General features: G+C 44.1%; 1 protein-coding gene across 14 annotated transcripts in view; it reads left to right on the top strand.

Annotated features, from left to right (window-relative positions):
- Positions 1–20,393, top strand: part of Rim (Rab3 interacting molecule) — a 127,709-nt gene that overhangs the window by 69,719 nt on the left and 37,597 nt on the right. For 10 of the 14 annotated variants that reach the window (XM_076805649.1, XM_076805647.1, XM_076805655.1 and 7 more), the window contains 6 exons: positions 1,269–1,520; positions 2,707–2,730; positions 6,153–6,417; positions 9,754–10,008; positions 10,555–10,725; positions 18,927–18,956. In XM_076805649.1, coding sequence (XP_076661764.1) covers positions 1,269–1,520; positions 2,707–2,730; positions 6,153–6,417; positions 9,754–10,008; positions 10,555–10,725; positions 18,927–18,956 — 997 coding nt within the window. The remainder of the gene's footprint in view (positions 1–1,268; positions 1,521–2,706; positions 2,731–6,152; positions 6,418–9,753; positions 10,009–10,554; positions 10,726–18,926; positions 18,957–20,393) is intronic. The other 4 variants (XM_076805645.1, XM_076805646.1, XM_076805657.1 and 1 more) reach the window with 4 other exon arrangements.

Genomic DNA, 20,393 nt, shown 5'->3' with positions numbered 1-20,393 from the left:
TCCCTAGTGTTGTACAATGATTTCGATGAGCAGTGTAATTAATTTAAACTGTTATCAAATTCCAATCAAGATGAAAAGAAAGGAGACAAGCAATCCGAAAGTAGTGTGGATTTGGTATTATAGAACGATCATTGTGACAGTAGAAACGCCGAGAAATAATAACAATTGGATTGCAACGACTAGACTGAGGATTTTATGCATTCATGATTTCCGAAAATTTTCGAAAAATGCTGGAATATGAAATTCGACAGAATTTAGTACGATTTTAATTTATTTCAGATCTACAGAGGCCACTACTGGTGAAAACAAGATTTTATTCGATTCAACATTCTTAAAATTCGTATACAGAAATTATAAGTTGCATATACATCCTTAGTCTAGTAATGACCTATAAAAATTGAAGGATTAACATGAGTAACTAAGTGTATTTCAAAATCCTCAGCAAAAGTGTCTTTGTAATTTGAATAATTATAAATACGAGTTGTAAAATCATTATTAATACATACATTATTAACCTTGTTCGTATTCAATAAACTACTAAATATTCACGTATTGCCTGAGCTACTCCATCAGTTTTCTTTGCCTAAAATGAAAGAAATTATATACACTGGAAATATTCTAGCTCGGAATAAATGTTTTTGAGTGAAAATAGCTCCGAGTGCAAAGGGCTAAGTTCTCAAGTACATCAAGTATTAACAGTCAATGTAATCGTGTCACTAAAATGATCTAAACGAGCCATCTCCTAGATTGCCTGAACACGAAACAACGGATGTAAAGTACGAAAGACAATGTGTACTTTAGCCCATCCTTCCGACGAAAATATCTCAGTACCCCCTTCGGAACATGGATCTATATCGGGACTTGATTGAAAGCTTGATCGCTCTCCATTCTGTGTCGCAGTTCTGAAACCTAGTCGTCCTTCCTCCGAACTTCTCGGAGACCAGTTTCCGCCGGGTCGTTCGACAGGACACCCACCCCGCTCTAAAAAAGGATACAATCCTTGGAGCAGTAGCGCGGGCCAATTCCGTCGTCCGCAAACACTCCCGGATCACCGGTCGCGAGAATCACCGCGTCAGGATTTTCCCTCGATCCACAAAAGCGAGGAAGGAACGAGAGCCCCTCTATTCCACCTCGTACCCTCGCCGTAAAAGAGAGAGAGGGAGATCCCGGAGTAAATAAATCCTCTCCTCGATCCCTCCCATACTCTCGTTCGCAGTCTCCTCCCGAGGCGATCGAATAGGAACCGACCGGACACTCGACGATTTCAGGTGACGAGGTGATCAAGTGGAACGGGAGGTCCCTTCAGGGCAAGAGCTTCCAAGAAGTTTACGACATCATCGCGGAGTCGAGGCAGGAGCCTCAAGTGGAGCTGGTAGTCTCGCGGAGCTCGTCGACGACGGGGCCGGCGACGATGCCCCCGGGCCCGACGCAGGTAGCGTCGCGACGCATGGCGGCGCAGACTCAGTGGCGTCAGAAGCACCCGGAGACGATACCCGGGCCCCAGCAACCCCACCACAAAGGTAACTATGTGCTTCTCGCTTCGTACAACTTCTTTCAACCCCCTTTTCAGTACTCCCTCTTTCCAGGTTCTCCGCCCCCTCGCCCCCGCCCGCCCCCCGTCCACTCCTTCCACCTTCTCAGGATTCGTTCACGGCCGTTCCCTCTTTGTCCCTCTCCTCTATTCTCACCCCCGTTGCAGCCCTTTCACACGGACACGCGCGAATCGCGATTCACGTGTCGCGTGAGTATCAAGAACGCGCTCGTATCACGACACGTATGCGACGTGCGAATCCTGATTCGTCCGTCTCGGCGTGAAAGGGCTCTCCCTTATTTGTTAACCTCTTAAGCACGATCGTCCGCAACTATATCTCCCAGGGACGGCGCGCCTGGCCGCGTAAGGCACAAAAGCCACTATAGTGGTTCGTACCGTTCCAACTGATGCCTTCCACGGATGCCACTATAGTGGCGCACCGTTCAAACTGACGCTTTCCACGAGAGCCACTATAGTGGCTTACACCGGTCATACTGATACGTTCCAAGGAAGCCACTATAGTGGCGTGCCGTTCAAACTGATACTTTTTTCGGAAACCACTATAGTGGCGTACCGTTCAAACTGATACTTTTCTCCGAAACCACTATAGTGGCGTACCGTCCAAACAGATACTTTCCACGGAAACCGCTATAGTGGCGTACCGTACTACAGTGCAGTGCTTAAGAGGTTAAGGGACGAAAAGTCTCGAAACCGTTCCCGGGCAGCGTAAACGCCACTCGCGTATAGAAGCCGATCGTAGTCGTCTGGTGGCCGTAGTCTCTGTTCCCGCGCGGAGTTCAGTCGAAACTATAGACCACCCTTAGGGCGAACGCTATGGGACGTTGCTGCGAAGTGTATCGTAGTTTGCCGACGACCGGTTTTCGAACGGCGGCGACGCGAGTTTGTCGCCGTTCGACAAAGCTGTCGTAATATTGTCGTCGTGGCCGTAGTGTTGCGTAGAATAGAGAACTTTAGAACCTAACCACTTTGTTCTACAAAGGAGACCCGTGCGTCGAGATCGAGTATAATGCATACACGTACATACGTGTGTATCGATCCGCGTTTCCCTAGAGTTCCCCTCGCGATTCGATTTCGCTCGCGTAGACTTAAGTAACGTTAAGCCGACTGAAAGCGACGCTATATTGTCACAGATTATATGCTTTTTCGCATTCCAGGTCTTAAGAAATGTATCCTATGGGGTAGGCCTCAAATTTTCTTTAAATCTCGAACCCCAGTAATCGATGTTTCACCACGCCCTCTCCCCTGTTACTGTCTCCGATCACCTGGACACTTTTTGTTGTATGAGATTCGCTCGAGAGTCTCGGGAGATGGTGATACACAGGAGTTATGGTTGGCGTTGGATGACGACGATACCGGTCGATCCAACGCTGAGATTAACAATTTCGTTGTCCCCGCTTTGTGTATATCGTCGATGTTACCATATGTAGAGCGTAGAGAGTAGCGCCAATGCACCCCCTGCTAAAACACCGCCGTATTACGAGCATAGTTTTTATGGGAGCAACAACTTGAGACAAAGTGGATCTCTGTACTGAACGTTTCCTGGTATCTCTTTTTCCCCCTGTAATTGCTATTCTGTGTCGTCTCTCTCTCGTATCTTTAATCCCCCCCACCCCACCCCCCGTTCGAAAGGACCAAGCACTCGAATACCCTGTGTTCTCTGCGTCATTTCGAAAGAACGATCCCCTTCTTCTCGCTCAGGCTCTTCCATTATCATCGCGCGTCACCAGCTGCGTCACTGTAACACTCGCGCTGACGTATTACCATTATCTCGCCAACGGCGACGATCCTAGAGAAAACAGCGCGTCTGCTGTATACGCCGGTTTATGCATTAGGCTCGTTCATCGCCGCGTAGGCCATATGTGGGTGACACGATTCTTTGGACATTTTTCAGAAATGTTGTTTGACATATATATCTTTGCGTAAATGGATTTTTATTCATTAGGTTTTGCAGGGTGTAGAAGGATTGAATAATTACTGCGATAAAAATTAGCAGCTCCGATTAAATTAGCGAAATTATTTTTATTCTGCGGGCCTTTTATTAGGTACATTCGGGATAGTATCAGGTGTGTGCGAAGGTTTTGCTGTGAAAATTGTTGGTATTTAAGAAAACAGGATTATCAAGTGAGAAATGGAGCTAGAGGGTGAAAAGGGGTAGCTTAAATCTACGAATATATTACGGATTTATAAAAATGTCAAGCGCGTAGAATAACAAGATGAACAGAAATAAAATTAGCTAAGATTCTTTAGTAACTTACTAGGATTATTTGGTAAGAGAGGAGGACAGTTTTCTACAATGTTAATTTGCTTTTATAAATATTTCAGAATTCTAGGTGCTTAACGATAAGGATTAACGAAAGAAATGGGTCGAAATAAAAAGAAAAGGTCGCTGGAACAGTTTAACGTGGGGTTGTTGAAGAGGGTGGTTAAACGCAACCGTGCTTCGTGCACACGAAGAAATAGTCTTCCGAAGTGTTAGACTCTTGAAAAAACTAAATTAATAAAAGAAGAAGACTGCTGCTATTTCGAGGAGGGGTAGTTAAATACATTAGCACTATAAATATTTGCTTACTTGCGCAAACATTTTCAAGGCCCATGAAAATTGTGAGGTCTAAAGAAAAAAAGCAGGACGAGCAAGCTAAAGAAATTTGTTAGGACAGCTTACTATCGCGTCACGCCAACGAAATAGAAGAGGATAGCTAAAACTAATTGTACCTTAAAAATATTTTAGAGGCTCTAAACTTAATAGAATAATTCAACGTCAGAATAAAGAAGGGGGTAACAAAATACATGCACATCATGTATAATGAAATGTGTATATGTACCTTTTGTGGTAGTAACTGTACAATCTTTTTAAACAATATTTCGTACATGCACAGTCACAGAAAATACATATACACACGGTTCTTTTATGCGGGGGTTAACTGTAGTACAACGACGCTAACAGGTCACTGAATACTATACCGCAATCCTGAGCGTACACGCAGCTAGAATGAACGTTTCGTGTTTAATGTGTGGTCTCTATTAAATGCCCCGAAGTATATTATATAATGAATCAGCGTCCTCAGGGTGCAAACGATGGGAATACCCGGCGCGTACCCGGCGCGGATGCACTCAAGCGTCGTCGCACGAGGCGGCGACCGCGAAGTTTCGAATGCATCTACGTTAATCTAGCTGCATCTACCCGATGCGTCCCCGGGGGGCCGCGTTATTTCGACTTCGAGCAGCCCGGGAGCACCCCCGCACGTGAATTGTCACATCTCCCGAGGAATGGATGTGTCTGCCCGCAAACGCTGCTGCACCTTGTGGCGAGGGGAAGTGACGTGTACCAGGGAGTCTTACAGCGATTCGACGGTTACATAGAATCCCATCAGCGTCGCCTTTCGCGTCCACATTAAGCCAAATTCACACCTTTGCCTTACGGGCGATCGTGGCCGACGATTATCCACGACGAACGACGAGGATCGAAGTCGAAGATGAACGAAACTACATTCGATTTTAACCCTCTTACTTTTATCCTTTTTTACGCTTTCAACCCTCTCGGAGTAAATATTCGCTCGTTTTCTTTCATTTAGGGATGCCAACCCTTACTTTATTTGTTCAGGAAACACGGGCATTAAAGCGAGCCACAGATAACAGTGAATTCTGGAAAAGATTTGCAAACTGCTGATATTAAACTAGTAGGTAAATACATATACAGGGTGTTCATTTGAAAACTTTCCAGCCGAATATCTCGAAAAGTATGAAAGATATTAAAAAAGTGTAAAACACGTGTCCAAGGATTTCGAGGAGGAAAGAGGGGGGCAGTATCAGTTTTTTTATCTGGATGGCGTTTTCAAGGTCATTTGAAGGTCAACTTTGTTTTTTTCAAATGGAAACCTATATTTTTGATTATGGAATCTTATTGTACGTGAAAAGACCAGCAATTTTCGTAGGATACTTTTTTTGTCCGAGTTTTCAAATGAACACCCTGTATATTTCGACAAGAGCAATTACAATTAAGGACCACGATGAGCTCTTAGGTAAAAATGGCCAGAAGCAGAGTTAAAATGTGACACTATAAATGAGACAGTATGTATGACCTTAAATTTTAAGGCTTAAAAATGTAACGATTCGTATGACGCTACGAATGAAGCATAATTTGTTGATTTAAGTGACGAAGCAAAAATGTGCGCAATGTTATTGGATCTGTGGACCATTTTCTCGTACCTTCGAATCGCTGGGAACCATAAAATCATAATCAACACCATTGTCGCAGTCACCCCAGAAACAAGACTCTCCGCAACGAATCTCTGATACTTCTCCAGGCTAGCCTCGTGTACCCCGCAAGCTTGTTGGACTCCTGAGAATCTTGATCGAAAGCTGTTGGACCCCGTAATTAATCGAGTTCGATCCGTTCGTTTTGGCAACTGTGTCCCCGATGTGTACCCCTGCGACGAGCACCGATCGTGCCACGGCACAAGTCCCACTTTTTTTTCACGTAGCCCGCAAACACATACACACACACACGCGCGCAAACCTACAGACACACATAACTGTCCGAAGACCCGCAGATTACCCAAGAGAGTCTAAAGTCTATCCGGCACTGAACGATCACTTGCAGAGTTATACGACGCGAGGCGCGAGAAACCTTCGGTTTTAGTGACCTCGCCTGGCTCGCCGGATCTCCACAGCCAGGGCAGAGCCAGACACCTTAGACACCCGACCGGAAACGCGAACGTCGGCGGAAGCCTCCAGGTGAAGGTGGGCTTTGATCCTGTCGCGCTGCAGGTGATCGTCACCCTGATCTGCGCCGTCGGACTCATGCCCAGGAACAACGGACAGCCCAGGAACCCGTATGCCAAGATCTTTCTGTTCCCGGACAAGAGGTGAGTGGCCAAATCTCAGCAGAACCTCCATCTTATTCTCATAAGTGATCTCATGCGACACTGTTGATGTCCTCGCTCGATCCTTTTCATTTGGAATTTTTGTATATTTTTGAAAGACGCATTCTTCTTGTCTCGGCAGTTTGACATTTGTTTCTGGTGGATTATTATTTTTGTAGGCTAGGGTAAGGGACCCAATTACTGTGCCTATATTAATTATATTTACTTTTAAAGCGTAATGAATATTAAAAAAGAGATATATGTATATATTAACTAATCATAATGGAAAAAATATATTCATGATGCTTTAAAAATAAGTATAATTAATATAGGCACAGTAATTGGTATGCCCACAGTAATTGGGTCACCTACCCTAGTGTATTACTGTGCCCTCTGAAGCTTTCGAATGCCTTGCTAACGCGAGAACCCAAGAATTTTGTGACCCTCTCTTCTACAGTCCTACCGGCTTTCAATTTGTTTCTAATATACTGTCATTGTTGTAGGATAGTCTATTATTTTTATAGGCTCTTCTATTATTTTATGTAAAAAATTCGTGGCACTGGGGTACTAGAAGATGCCTTCGAAGATTAAAGATACTTCCAAATGCTTTCCTAGCTCGAAACAAAAGAATTTTCCAGCCTTTATACACTCTTCGTTGAAAATTCAACTCTTTTCTATTTCTAGATACCGTAGAATCTTTTCTTACGTTTCGTTTTACTTGAATATTTATATCTCATATTATTTTATTTCATTTTTGAAGGGCGTGCAAAGGTGAAATTGTAGAAATGATTTTTCAACTCGATAGGAAAGATGTAAAAACCATGACATAGTTCGTATCTATCGACGCGGGAAAATTATATTTGAATTTTAACGCGCCAACTCAATCTGACCGGCTATTTATTTCTTACCAATCTAATAGCCATCCACGGGCTCTGAAATGAAACGCGACATATACGACTTATCAGAAAGTTCTGTGCTATTGTTCTTAAACATTTGTACGACCTGTGTAACTTGATCGTCTTACTATCACTCTAATGTCGATGCCTCTGGCAAATCTTTCGTGGAAATCTAAACGCTCAATTTTTTCAACTGGACTGGAGATTCGATCATTATTCGACAGCGAATTTTATGCATTTATGGGATTTTTTTGCATTTTTTAAAGTGGGTCGGCGAAATTTAAAATAGAGAATTTGAAAGCCTATAGTCTTCAGTCTATCAGACATTTTAGAAAATGAAAAATATTGCATAAGCCTATAGTCTTGAAAGCCTATTAGACATTTTAGAAAATGAAAAATATTTCATAAGCCTATAGCCTTGAAAGCCTATTAGACATTTTAGAGAATGAAAAATATTTTTACTGGACTCTTACAATTAAGAGAGACGCATTTTTATTTTATATTAAAGTCCGCAGTGATTATTATGGACTCTACTTGACTCTTGCAATTAAGGGCGACACATTTTTATATTATATTAAAGTCCGCAGTGATTATTATCAATTTCGATATCCCTGTCAGAGTGTTTAAAAAAGTATCACTGCATCAGACGCGTATACCTTACAGCCATAGCTAAATTTAAATTCCCGGATCGTATTCAAACTCCTCTTTCAACCCCGTCACAAGACCCGATCTAAAGTAACAGAGCGGACAACAAACGTCACAAAAACGACAAGTTTCCGATTTCGAAGGTTCTCCCTCGGAGGGGTTCCAATAAATTCCGCAAACCCGTGGCTCTTTAAAAATAAAATCCAATGACTCACCGCGTAATCGATAACCCGTTCCGCCCACGGGTTTTATGAGCGTCGAGCGCCAAGAATTTCTCGGTGTTTCGTCGCGCCGTATCAATTCGAATCGTCGGAGACGAGACCGAGACGGTCGACGCGACGAAACGGAAGCTCGTACGGTGTCGCTCGTGTATACACACGTATTACACAACGGAGCGTTAGTCGCCCGTAAGAGATCCCGGCCGCGACGATGTTGAAGTTAAACCTGTCTTCCCTTAAGATTAATCATTTCCCGAAGAGCCGTTCGCGAGCCAAGAGATAGCCGTCGAGTTTGGCCAGGCTGCCAACAATCTCGTCGCTGGCTCCCGGTTTTATTTGCCGTCGCTCTCCTCTCTCTCCCTCGCGAATACTCTCCGCTTAATGGTCGGCATCGATCGCGAACGACTATCGTTGCATTCGCGACGCTAAGGAGGCATCTCGGTCTGTCGGCTACGAAAAATCTGATCCTGCTCTGATTCAAATCGATAGCGTCGCTCGTCGAGACTTTTGTCCCCGAATTTTCAAGCTATAAGTCTTAATAGTCATTACCAGACTGCGGATTTTATGCATTTATCACAAAAATTAGTAGGCGTAATTTTAAGTAGCAAAAATATTGGAAAAATTTAAACACACTATTATATTATTTTCAATCTGTTAAACATAATAAGAAAGAAAATAAACTTCTGTTTCACTTCAGTTCGTGGCAATTCAGGTAAAAAATTTTTAGTTTGCATAAAGATCCGCAATCTAGTCATTACTAACGTCGCATTAAAATCTTCTGTGTCCATTGTGAAAAGAGGAGAATAAATAGGAAGGTGTTTCAACACCTAACAGTCGTGATATATATATGAAAAATAATAGGGCAGTAAATTTTTATTTTTCTGATCGTCGTACTATTGTAAATTGAATGAAAGAAAATTGAACAAGAACAGAAATTATGTGAGCAAAAGAATAGTCTGAAAAAAAAATATTCAATAGAAAAGTTCTAGGTTCTTCTTATTAAATCTAAATCAGGAACCTAAGAATTTAAATTTAATTCTTAGGTTACTGACAAATTTAGAGGGGGACTTTAGAGGGGGGGGGGGGATAGAGGGATTAATTTAGATTTTTTTTAAATTCTCAATTTAATTTTCAATTTTTTAGAATCTAAAATCTAATTTTTGAGTGAATTATAATAAAAAGATTTGAATATATGTATAATAACTAGACTGCGGATTTCCGTGCAAAATAAAAAATATTTGCATCGATTGCAAGACACAGGAGTCAAGTAAATTTCGTCTTTTAATTATTTTATTAAGCTAAAACCAATGCACTGGTGCCCTTAAATCTCTTCAATATGTCCACTGCTTTAAATTGTGCTTACCAATTTTTGTCATAAACGCATAAAATCCGCAGTCCAATGATACCTTATTGGTCATTGTAGTAATCGAACGTAAAGCTTCGCCGTTCTTACGAATTATAACAAATCCCTCCGCCACAATGTTTTACGAGCGACACGAATAAATCTAGCTGAGAGATTGCAGATTTCTGAAGCCGGCACAGTTGAATAATTAACATTTATTGTGTTTTTCGCCCGGCAGCGAGAAGTCGAAGAGACGGACGAGAACGGTGGCGAACACGAACGACCCCCGGTGGGACCAAACGTTCGTCTACAACGGGATCAGGAGCACGGACCTGAGGAAACGAGCATTGGAGATCACCGTCTGGGACTACCGTAACTACGAGACGAACGACTTCCTCGGCGAGGCTGTCCTCGAGCTAGGATCCGCCAGACTGGAGGAGGAGTTGGAATGGCTCCCGCTGATCAACCACGGGGAGCACTGGCATGTACATGGGTATGTGGCTGCCGGCGATGGGGCGTAGATTAGGGTGTTTCTTCATTTCTTCATGGCTTTGGTATGAGAAAACACGGTCGCTGTTATGCAAATCATGTCTGCCTGTCGAAGCAACCTAGAATGAGAATTTAGAAGGATTGGTGATTGACGAACACTCTCTGCGCTTGTTAGCCGCCTGAATGAACGCTGAAGTATACGGACTCGCCTAGAGCTTTCAGAGAGAATGAGGAAAGAAAGAATGATAGAGAGTGTGTGTGTGTGAGAGAGAGAGAGAAAAAGAATTAGAGAGTGTGTGTGCGAGAGAGAGAGAGAGAATGAGAGAGTAAGAGAGAGGCTAGAGCGTAGGCGGCAAGTCGTTCTCGAACGATTAGGCTTGGGGAGAAGGAATCCGTCGACACGCGATTCCCAATGGATTCTCAATCTCAGGGATCTCCTCGGGATCTGCGCGAAACCGATGAACACTGCTGAATCCGATCGGCCGATTCTTTTTCTCCTAAGGCTAGAGATGAGCGGTAGCGTGAGAGATCTAAATTTCGCGTTACACAGATACTATCAGGAGCCCGATGACGCGGTGATAACGGCGGCGGACCGGCATCGCAGTCCACCGTCGACGACGTCGCGGCTCAGCGACTCCGACACTTCCGACTGCGACGTCTCCAGGGAGCAAAGGAGAACAGCTGACGGTACCAGTATAAGCAGTGTCGGCAGTTCCTCCAGGTAAGAGCCATCCTTCGAAATCTCTCTACGTCGCGTTCCGTTCCATCCAACAACCCCCTCCTCCTCCCTTTCTCTTCTCCCATTCTGCCGTCGACCTCTTCCCCCGTTTCTACCTCCCTGTAACCACCCCGTCGACCACACGCCCCCAAAAGCCGAACGATATACGGGTGTATAGATCGCTCCGGTTGGAGAGCGTGCTATTTTCGCGGCCGATGCGCCGCAAATATCCCCTACGGACAAAGAACATCCCAGGCCGACGAGAACGGCTAACGAGATCCGCTTCCTCTTTCGCCTTCGAGTACGCGACGCCGCGCCCGGTTCCAACCCCCTTCTGGATAGCGGGAAGCAAATGAAGTTACGCTCGCTATCAAACGTAAGTCTGAGACTGAAACCTCGCGATCGCGTTCACTTCGCGCCGCCCGATAGCTCCCATTTTGCCAAGGTTAGTCGATATTAGCTTGACAGTGTTTGAGCAGATACACCTTTCGAGGGGTGTTTTTGGATAATTTAGAAATTGGGAAAATTATTATGGATAGGTTATATAGAGCTTATATGGGGGTACATATTTGATGGGGGTTGAAGAGTTTATCTAGTCACAGTGAGTACCTAAATTGTTGGTGGTTAAAGATTTTATCTAGTCACCGTAAGTACTTAAATTGTTGGGGGTTGAAGAGTTTATCTAGTCACCGTGAGGACCTAAATTGTTGGGGGTTGAAGAGTTTATCTAGTCACAGTGAGTACCTAAATTATTGGGGGTTCAATAGTGTATCTAGTCACGGTGAGTACTTCAATTATTGGGGGTTGAAGAGTTTATCTGGTCACAGTGAGTAAATTGTTGAGGGTTGAAGGGTCATCGAGCTGCAGTGAGTACCTAAATAGTCAGAGGTTAAAGAGTTTATCTATTCACTGTAGGTACTTAAATTGTTGGGGTTGAAAAGGTTTCACGGTGAGTACTTCAGTGGTTGGGGGTTGAAGAGTTTATCTAGTCACGGTGAGTACCTACATTATTCGGGGTTAAAGATCTTATCTAATCACAGTGACTAAATTGTGTAGGGTTGAACGGTTCATCTGGTTGCATTGAGTAAATTATTGTTAGGCTTGGAGATTGCATTTAAACACAGTAAAGAATTTTTCAGAGATGAAGAGTTTTATGCAGACATCTCAGGGGCTGAGTTTATTTGTCGATTTAGTCTGTTACCAATGCATCGCATTTTAAAAGTTGAGGTTTTTATTGGGACATACATATAACCATAGTAAACTTTCCAAGACTTGAGAATTTAATGTGGACAAGATTGTACTCAATTTTTTTCACACTGACAGGGAATTGTTCAAGAATTGGTACTTTTATTTAATCACCATAGATATCTGTACAGAAATTGAGAATTTCATTTGGTCACAAGTAAGATGGTACATTCATCGAACTTTCATTAAAGTTTGCATTTTATTGGATTTGACCTACTCCTTAAGAGTGCATTAAATCTGCAGTTCACTTGTTATTGATCTGAATGGAGAAGCAATGTAGCCTTAGAAGTACTAACCATAAGCCTAGAGGATATACAAAATTATGTGCATAATCATTGACCTCTGAGACTCCTACTTTTAAGAGTGACACGATTGTTCTTTAAATTTGACAGCTGTGTCCATTTTGAACCGAAGATTTCCCAATGTTTCCAGCGTTTGTACATTATTTTTACTAGGTTTCCTAAAAAAGTCAATTGCACCTACCATAAGAAAAATTATATATTTTTAATATCTTGCAAGCGATAGGTTTAAGAATGATCCTCTAGTCTTGCATAGAAGTTAATTCCACAGTAACAGAATTCGTCAGAACAGAGTTCAACCCTCTCCGTTTCCTTTATTAAATTTTTGACGTATTATAATAGGACAGGATCAGTTTTTTAATGTCTCGAAGAAAATAAAAAGATAATAATATTTCGGTAGATTTCTAAAGAATTTATCCCTTAATGCACGAAATCGACTAGGAAGACGTAAAAACGAATTTCTCGTAGGTCTTTTCTCTCAAGGATTAGGCAATTAATAAAACATTCGCAGGACAATAATTTTGGCAAAATATAAGAATGGCAAAATTTTGTCTTTTGACAAAATATTGTGCGATGACATTCTGTCGGTTGGAACGGAAGATAGGGTCGCAGACTTACGGATCGTTAGCGTGCCTCCAGGTCCACACGTGGCGCTAGTGAATTACCCGGCGGTCCACGTGGCAGTGGCGGGCCGGGTCGGGCCGGGTCGGGCCGAAGAATTTGTCGTGGAAGTGCGAAGCTGTGTCGTGCAAGGTTCACGGTTGCCGTTCCTCCGGAATTAATGGTGCTTACCGCGGGTGCAGCGTACCGGTGTCCTTGGCCAATGGGACTCGTGTTACTAATCTGGCCGCGTTACTATTCTCGGCTTGAGATCCCGTTTACAGGGCCCGTAACCGGCATCGTAACGGTCGTCGTAATGGCCTTTCTCTCTCTCTCTCTCTCTCTCTCTCTCTCTCTCTCTCTCGGTGGCGTGCGACGCGGTCTTAATCATCAATAACAACCGGGGGTCGACGTGACGCGACGCGCGTCGTTGCTCGAGACGATTCAGAGGAATCGTCCCGACAATAACGCGGTCCCCGTCCAGCGAAATGTTTCTCTATGCGTCTTTCTTGCATCATTGATTCGATTCCGCCTCATTGAGGAGGCGCGAGCGTTACCTTGTAACCAAGGGACGCGGCCGGCCCGTGCGCGATCGATCGATCGACCCCGCGTCGCTCATCGGCTCGGCTTTTTGCATGGAACCGGTGATCCGCTTCCGTGGCTTGCGACTTGACCACTTGCCTGTCTCCGTTGACACTTAATCCTTCATCGCCAGGCCTCTCTTTCGCCTTGGACCTCAAAGTTTCGCCGGCTTGCCGGTTTTTTGACGGGAGACATCGTGAACTTTAGTGGATTCTGCCGTCACTGGTCAGACGAGGAGACTAAAAGTCACTGTTTCGAGCATGTCGTTGGCCTCCACCCTTAAATTTCGCTTCTTTGCCTATGAACAGGTCTAAATATTTTTTTTTAAATCGTATAAGCGGGGTTTCTTTTGTCTTGGACTTCAAAGGTTCATCAGCTTATTATTTGTGGAGACACTGCCCACATTGGAACTTCAGTAGATTGTACTGTCACTGATCCGACAACCGTACCAAGAAACTCTGCTTTAAGCATACAATTAGTCTTCTTAGATTTCTCATTCTTTTCCTGTGAAAGTATTCAAATGTTAATTCAGACCTTTTAAAAACGGGGTTTCTTTCGCCAACGATCGTAAAGTTTCGACATCTTGACACCCTATAGGCTGAAGAGAGCATCCATCTGGAACTTCAGTAGATTTTACTGTTACTGGTCAGGCAGATAGACATAAAATCGCTAATTTCTCTTCCTTTCTTTGTGAAAGTATTGAAATGTTAATTTGGACCTTACAAAGGAACTTTTTTTTTCATCTCGGGTCCTAAAGTTTCTTCATCTGGTCACTTTCTGGACTGTAGAAAGCACACACACCTTGAATTTCAGTAGAGAATACCGTTACAAGTCAGACAGACGAGCAAGAATATTTGTTTGAATAATATCCTCGCATTTTTCTGCCGGAGCTTTCTTATTTCTCTTCAGCATCGACCTAAACATTTATCCCGGCCTCGCAAAAGGATCTATTCTCGCCTGGACCCACAGACTTCCATCACTTTGCGATTCTGGTAGCTGAAGACGTTCCACACCTCGTGCCTCCGTAGATTTTACCATCATTTATCAGGCATAAGGACCAGGAATATTCGCCTTGCCTTTTTCTTCCTCTCCTCCTCTGTGGAAGGGTTCGAACATTTATTTCGAACTTGCTAGAGTCTGCGCATCGTTGATCGATATTATAGATCAAGAAACTCTGTTCAAATAAAATTATTGATTATCTTCGATCTTTCTTATTCTTCGCTAGAATTCATCCAGATGTCTGTCCCGACTTTCGATCGTCTTCCATCTGAGCCCTCAAGCTTTCATCATCTTTAGAATACATGTAGAAAACTGCATCAGGTTCTTCAGTAGAATGGGGCACACCTGGTCAGACACGGTAAGAAACTTTGCGCAAACAGCATTGTTCATTTTGTTCCTCGGATTCTTCCTCGAAAATTATACTCGATATTTCACTAAATTGTGCCATAACCGACCAGGCAGAATCAGAGTCTCTGTTCAATTAACATCGCTTATTTTTTCCTTGAATTCTTCCTATAAATCGCATATAGAAAATTATACTCGATGAATCAGTGGATTATACCACAACTGGTCAGACAGAGTGAGAATCTCTGTCCAATGAACGTCGTTTGCTTTCCCCCTCGGATTCTCTGTTTGGGGCACACATACAGGAAACTGCACCCGGTGTTTCAGTAGATTATGCCACAACAGATCAGACAAAGAATCTCGGCTGGAGCAGCGTGGTTTACTTTTTCCCACGGATGCCTCCCGACTCACCCGTCGAACGGCTTCGGGCGTTTATTTCGGGCAATTTGAGCGGAGACATCGGCTCTTTTAATTACTCGAGCTCGGTCGAAGCCGATCGTTGGCTCACGAGCGCCGAAGATTACAAAAAGGTGGTCGGGCTTTTTGTCTTCCGCACGGAAGGCGACGTTACCGTGACGTAAGGCTGTCGATGATCAGAGCGTCGCGAAAGAGAGAGAGAGAGAGAGAGAGAGAGAGAGAGAGAGCAACGTCGACAAGGGTGGAGAATACCGGAGTGGCGGTCGGGAAAGAGAATTAGAGAGCGAGAGGGGGACGGTGAGTCCGCGTGAGAGAGAGAAAGAGGAGACAGGGGAGAGGAGAGGAGAGGAGGCCGAGAGCCAAGTTATAAAACTGGGCAACAAGCCAATTGACATGCCAGTTGGCCTGCAACCACCGCTGGCTGCGGAAGCCAGCCCCTGAACCCGTATCCATATTAATATTCCAACGTTGACGTCCGATCGTTATTTGTGAGTGCAAAGTGCTTTCCGCCCGAGCCTTCTGATCCTTTATTTTCCACGTCGCGGATGAAAACAAAAAACACGAAAGATAGACAAAAAACAAAAACATACTAAAAAAAAAGTGGGAGAACGCCGATAAAGAGTGACCGGGGTTGGGGAACTCTCTGCGTGATCGGTGGAAGAGCAGAGAGCAAAACGAGGGGGAAAGAGTAAAAAACAACGTGAAAACAAAGAGAGGAGAACCGAGAATGGAACGGCCACGAACGGCGGTTACCGCGTCGGACAGCGTGTCTAAACAAATCCGACCCGAGTGCAACGGTTAATAAAGTTTTTATCGTTCGCGGCCGTGCTGGTCCCCCGTACCCGGTGCAAGCGCATCGTTGCAGTTCGTGAAATTCCCTCGAATTCCGTGACGGTCCCCCGGTGCATCCTTTTTCGGGATCGCGAGGCCGTCGCGTCGCTGTCCTCGTGACGGGTTAATCGACTGGCTTGAAATTCGAGGAGCCGATCCGTGGTCCGATCCATCGGACACGGTGTGTCGCGATCGCCGATTCACCGCCGCGATCCTGATTCCTCGTACACGCGAGAGTGACCTCGTGATTAGCCTCGCGGAGGTTCGGGAAATCTCCTCTCTGTCTGGTCAGGGAGAAGAGGGAGGAGCAACAAGGAGGAGGAAAAAGTGTTCGACGCGATCACGGAGTCCCGATGCATCTGGATTACTCGTGACTCGAATGCAGAGGGGCGCAGATAGCGGGCGAGAGGATGCAAGGTGCACCGGGATACCATCACCGCTACCCGACAACGCAGGGAACACAGGGAACGCCGAAGACAAGGGGGATCCTTCGGCACAGCGTCCCGGTCGTCTCTTCTCGTCGTCCCCCCGCCCCCCCAGTTACCATTTCCAGGTCTAATTGGTCGAACCTTTGTAAATTTATTCCGCGGATGATGCTCTGAATTCAAGCTTCGCCTCTCGAGAGGGTTTTCTAGTCGCTTCTCCCTAGGAAAGTAATGCGATTGCCGGCCGGAGAATGGAGAGCGGAGAAAGAGGGAGAGAGAGAGAGAAAGATAGGGGTTCTGTCGGGGAGGAAGGAATGGAGAGAGAGAGAGAGAGAGAGAGAGAGAGAGAGAGAGAGACAGCAGCCGCTCTCGCCGGCCGCTCGCTTTCATTTGTAATCAATCGCCTTATCTCCGACCCTCTTCGGTTTCGAGGGTGCTCGAATAATAATAATATCTGAAAGTTGCCGAGCTCGTTGAAAATTGCACGACACAGCCTCGAATCCAGAGGGAAAGTTGCGGATCGCACGGTCGAAACTTCCGCGCCGGGACCCGCCTCCTTCGCGAAACCCCCCAACTCCCCCCTCTCGTGCCCCCCGGCTCGCTTTAAATTTTTCATCGAGCGTCCCGCTCGTCGCGTGAAATCGACGCGGGTCGTTTTGCAGCCGTGTGCGAGAAAGAGAGAACGAACGAGAGACAGGGGAAGGAAGAGGGACGTGAGAAACGTGTGAAAGAGAAAGAGAGGGAGAGAGAGAGAGTGAAGAAGAGATAGAGAGAGAGAGAGAGAGTGAGAAGGAGAGAAAGAGTGTGTGTCGTCGCGCCTCGAGGTCGGGTTTGTCGTTCGACGTCGAGAATCTGTAGAAACGATTCGGAACGACCGCGTGCTTCATTAATCCATCTGGCCTCAATCTGCGTGTGCCAGCTGACCGATTCTCTTTTTTTCACCACCACCACCACCACCACCGACACCGCCAACTACCCCTCAACCCCTACCTTTCTTTCGTTCTTTTCTGTTCTCTCTCCCTTTTGTTCTACGCGCGCGAGAAAACGCGAATAATTGATACATCCCGAGTCCGGGTGCCGGCCCCCTCCTGCGAAGGCGTCCAGATATTTAATAACCTTCAATATCGCTTAACAAGATTCGCCGAAAGGGTTTCACTGGTTACATTAATAAATCCATCGTCGAGGAGCCGAGTCCGGCGGCCGCGACGCGATCAGATCACTCTCCTTTCGTTCACCGGCCTCGTTTTCTTTCGAGGGACCTCAAACTTACCGATACGTCCGGATTTTTGGCCTAAGTGGGTGCTCCGTTTACAGAATTTTGCTCTAGCTCTGAAAACTGTCTCCATTATTTTCTATATACTCACACCATCTCGCGATTAACGAATGAACCCAGAATTTGCATTCAAAACAATTGATCCATTGTAGGAGCTACATCCAAAATTTTGTACACCCAATTTTATGTGTACAATTTTTCGTACACCTAAAAATTGCACAAATCGTAAGATACAGAAGTGAATTGAAAGTATAATTCTTCTAACAAATTTATCAAATTGAATATAGTGTAACAATATCCTTACATTCTTCTAATATCTTCACAGTCTCTCATTTTACCTAATCAGGTGTTAGTCATAAATAGACTGCAGAACTTTCTGCGAAATAAAAAATGTTTACATTGATTTTAAGACACAGGAGCGAGACAAAATTTTCTTTCTTCTTTTAATTAGTTTATTCAGCTGAGAACAATACGATGATGTCCTTAACTCTTCTTAATATGTCCACTGTTTTAAATTGTGCTCACCCATTTTTGTCATGAATGGACAAAATCCACAGTCTAATCCTAAAGTCTAGTACTATTCTTTAAAATTGTGAGACTTTGGAAAAGAGTGCAAAAAAATGAAATATTTTTCGATTTCCAAAGAGACCGTACAAGAATTAAAAGCTACACAAATTGAAAAAATGTTGAAGTTTGTTGGAGCACAGCGTCCTGCTAATAAATCTAGTCATAAATGACCAAAATCCTACAATCTAATTCTAAAGCCTAGTACTATTCTTTAAAATTGTGAGACTTTGGACAAGAGTGCAAAGAAAATGAAATATTTTTCTATGTTTCTTTGAGCATCCATTTCCAAAGAGACCGTACAAGAACTTGGAGCTAGACAAATTGAAAAAGTGTTGAAATTTGTTGGAGCGCAGCGTCCCGCCAAAATCGCGGCTGCTAGATCCAAGTAATTGACATCCCTCGTTGGAGACGATTTCATCACAATTTTGTCGGGATCGCGTCCGGTATTTTGCTGCATCGTTATCGATTTTGTTTTCGAGTCGCCGGACGATCGTCCGGGATCGTCTATGCATTCAGAATCGGTGTGAAAGGAGCGTTAATCGTCACCACCGGGCTGGCGCCGGCCAGCCGTTCTCCGTTGGTTTCATTTTGTAATCGTGTTCTCTGTTATTTATTTTTTAGGTTTCATAATATGCCGTCAAATTATAAGCGGTACGGCCATTACAACTTATATTTTCTCTCCTCTCTCACGAATCACGCAGTCACGAGTCTTGCATCCTCTCACCGCTAGGTTAACCAATTAATAAAATTAGCGTAACCGCGCGTAGATCAGATCGCGCGTTGCGAGTCGCGTACACCCTCGTAGAGAGACCGCCTTGCGAGTTTGGTTCGAGTTCGAGCGATTTCGCAAAAAGGCGTCTCGCAAAAAGCAGTATGAACGGCCGCCGTCAAAGGGACGACCGCGTTCTTTTTTTTTTTTTTATTCTGCCGTGTTGCCTCGCGAACGACGATTTAATGACGGCTCAACCGTGCGTCATCGTTGACGACGAGAAACGACTGTTGTGTGTGCCCCCTAGCCGGTCCCTATTAATGCGCGTTCGCTGGAACATGAGCCCCGCGCTCCCAGCGAAAGAATCCTCGATCGGATTTCCTGCGATTTCCCAGAAAATGAAAGAGTTCCCGGATCTGCGCACAGAAAAAATCAAAGCTCGTGCGCGAATTACTCATTTGCACTTGAATAGACTCACCGAATATCGCCACATCGTAATTCAAAATAGCTTTTAAGTTGCTGCATTTGTTCATATTTAACACGTTCGCTACTACCCTCATAGTTATGCCCACAATTTTCGCAGTTTAGTTAATGCTTTGAATGCCACAATTTCTATTTACAAAACTTGATCAATTTTTACTCCAATCTATTAAGAAAATCAAATTTTATCAGGACCTAAGTTCGAGGGTGTTACAAAAATCAGTGTTACGATAAACTTTGTCTTTCCTGATCTCATATCGTTATTAGACTCCGGATTTTTATGCATTTATGATTTATGGGTAGACTGCGGATGTTTATGCAAAATAAAAATTTTCTATCTGAATTGCAACAAGCTGGCGTGAAATAGAAATTTATTTTCTTTCTTAATATGTTTGAGTGGAAATAATATAACAGTATTTCTAAAATCTTCTAATGTTTTTACTGTTTTAAATTACACCTACTCATTTCTGTCATAAATGCATAAAATCCGCAGTCTACTCATGGGAATGTTCAAAAAATGAGTATCAAACAGTGATTTTTATTTATTTTGGATCTACAAATTCTATTACCCCTGAAAATAGGATTTTATTTGGTCCCGCTTTCTTGAAATTTGTCTAGAAAAATTGAAAATTGTATAAACATTCGCAGTCTAATTATTATTGACAAAGTTGTTTTCAATTTTTGTGGCACTCAATTTATCGACGCAATTTTATCGTTTAGTGGTGAACATGTACATCCCCTCTCCAGATACAGACCTTCAAGTGCACGGGGCAACCTTTATAAGGTGCGAGAACTCTCCTCGTTTGCAATCATGTTTAAAACTGCTGTCATAGTGCTCTAAATCGATTCTATAATATTGAATCAGCTGCCCTTCGTGCCTAACATTTACCAGAGGGATT

This window comes from Halictus rubicundus, chromosome 2 (assembly GCF_050948215.1).
Source record: "Halictus rubicundus isolate RS-2024b chromosome 2, iyHalRubi1_principal, whole genome shotgun sequence".
Taxonomy (NCBI): Eukaryota; Metazoa; Arthropoda; class Insecta; order Hymenoptera; family Halictidae; genus Halictus; species Halictus rubicundus.
Note: the sequence above shows the minus strand (reverse complement) of the source record. Positions and strands in the feature narration are given on the sequence as shown.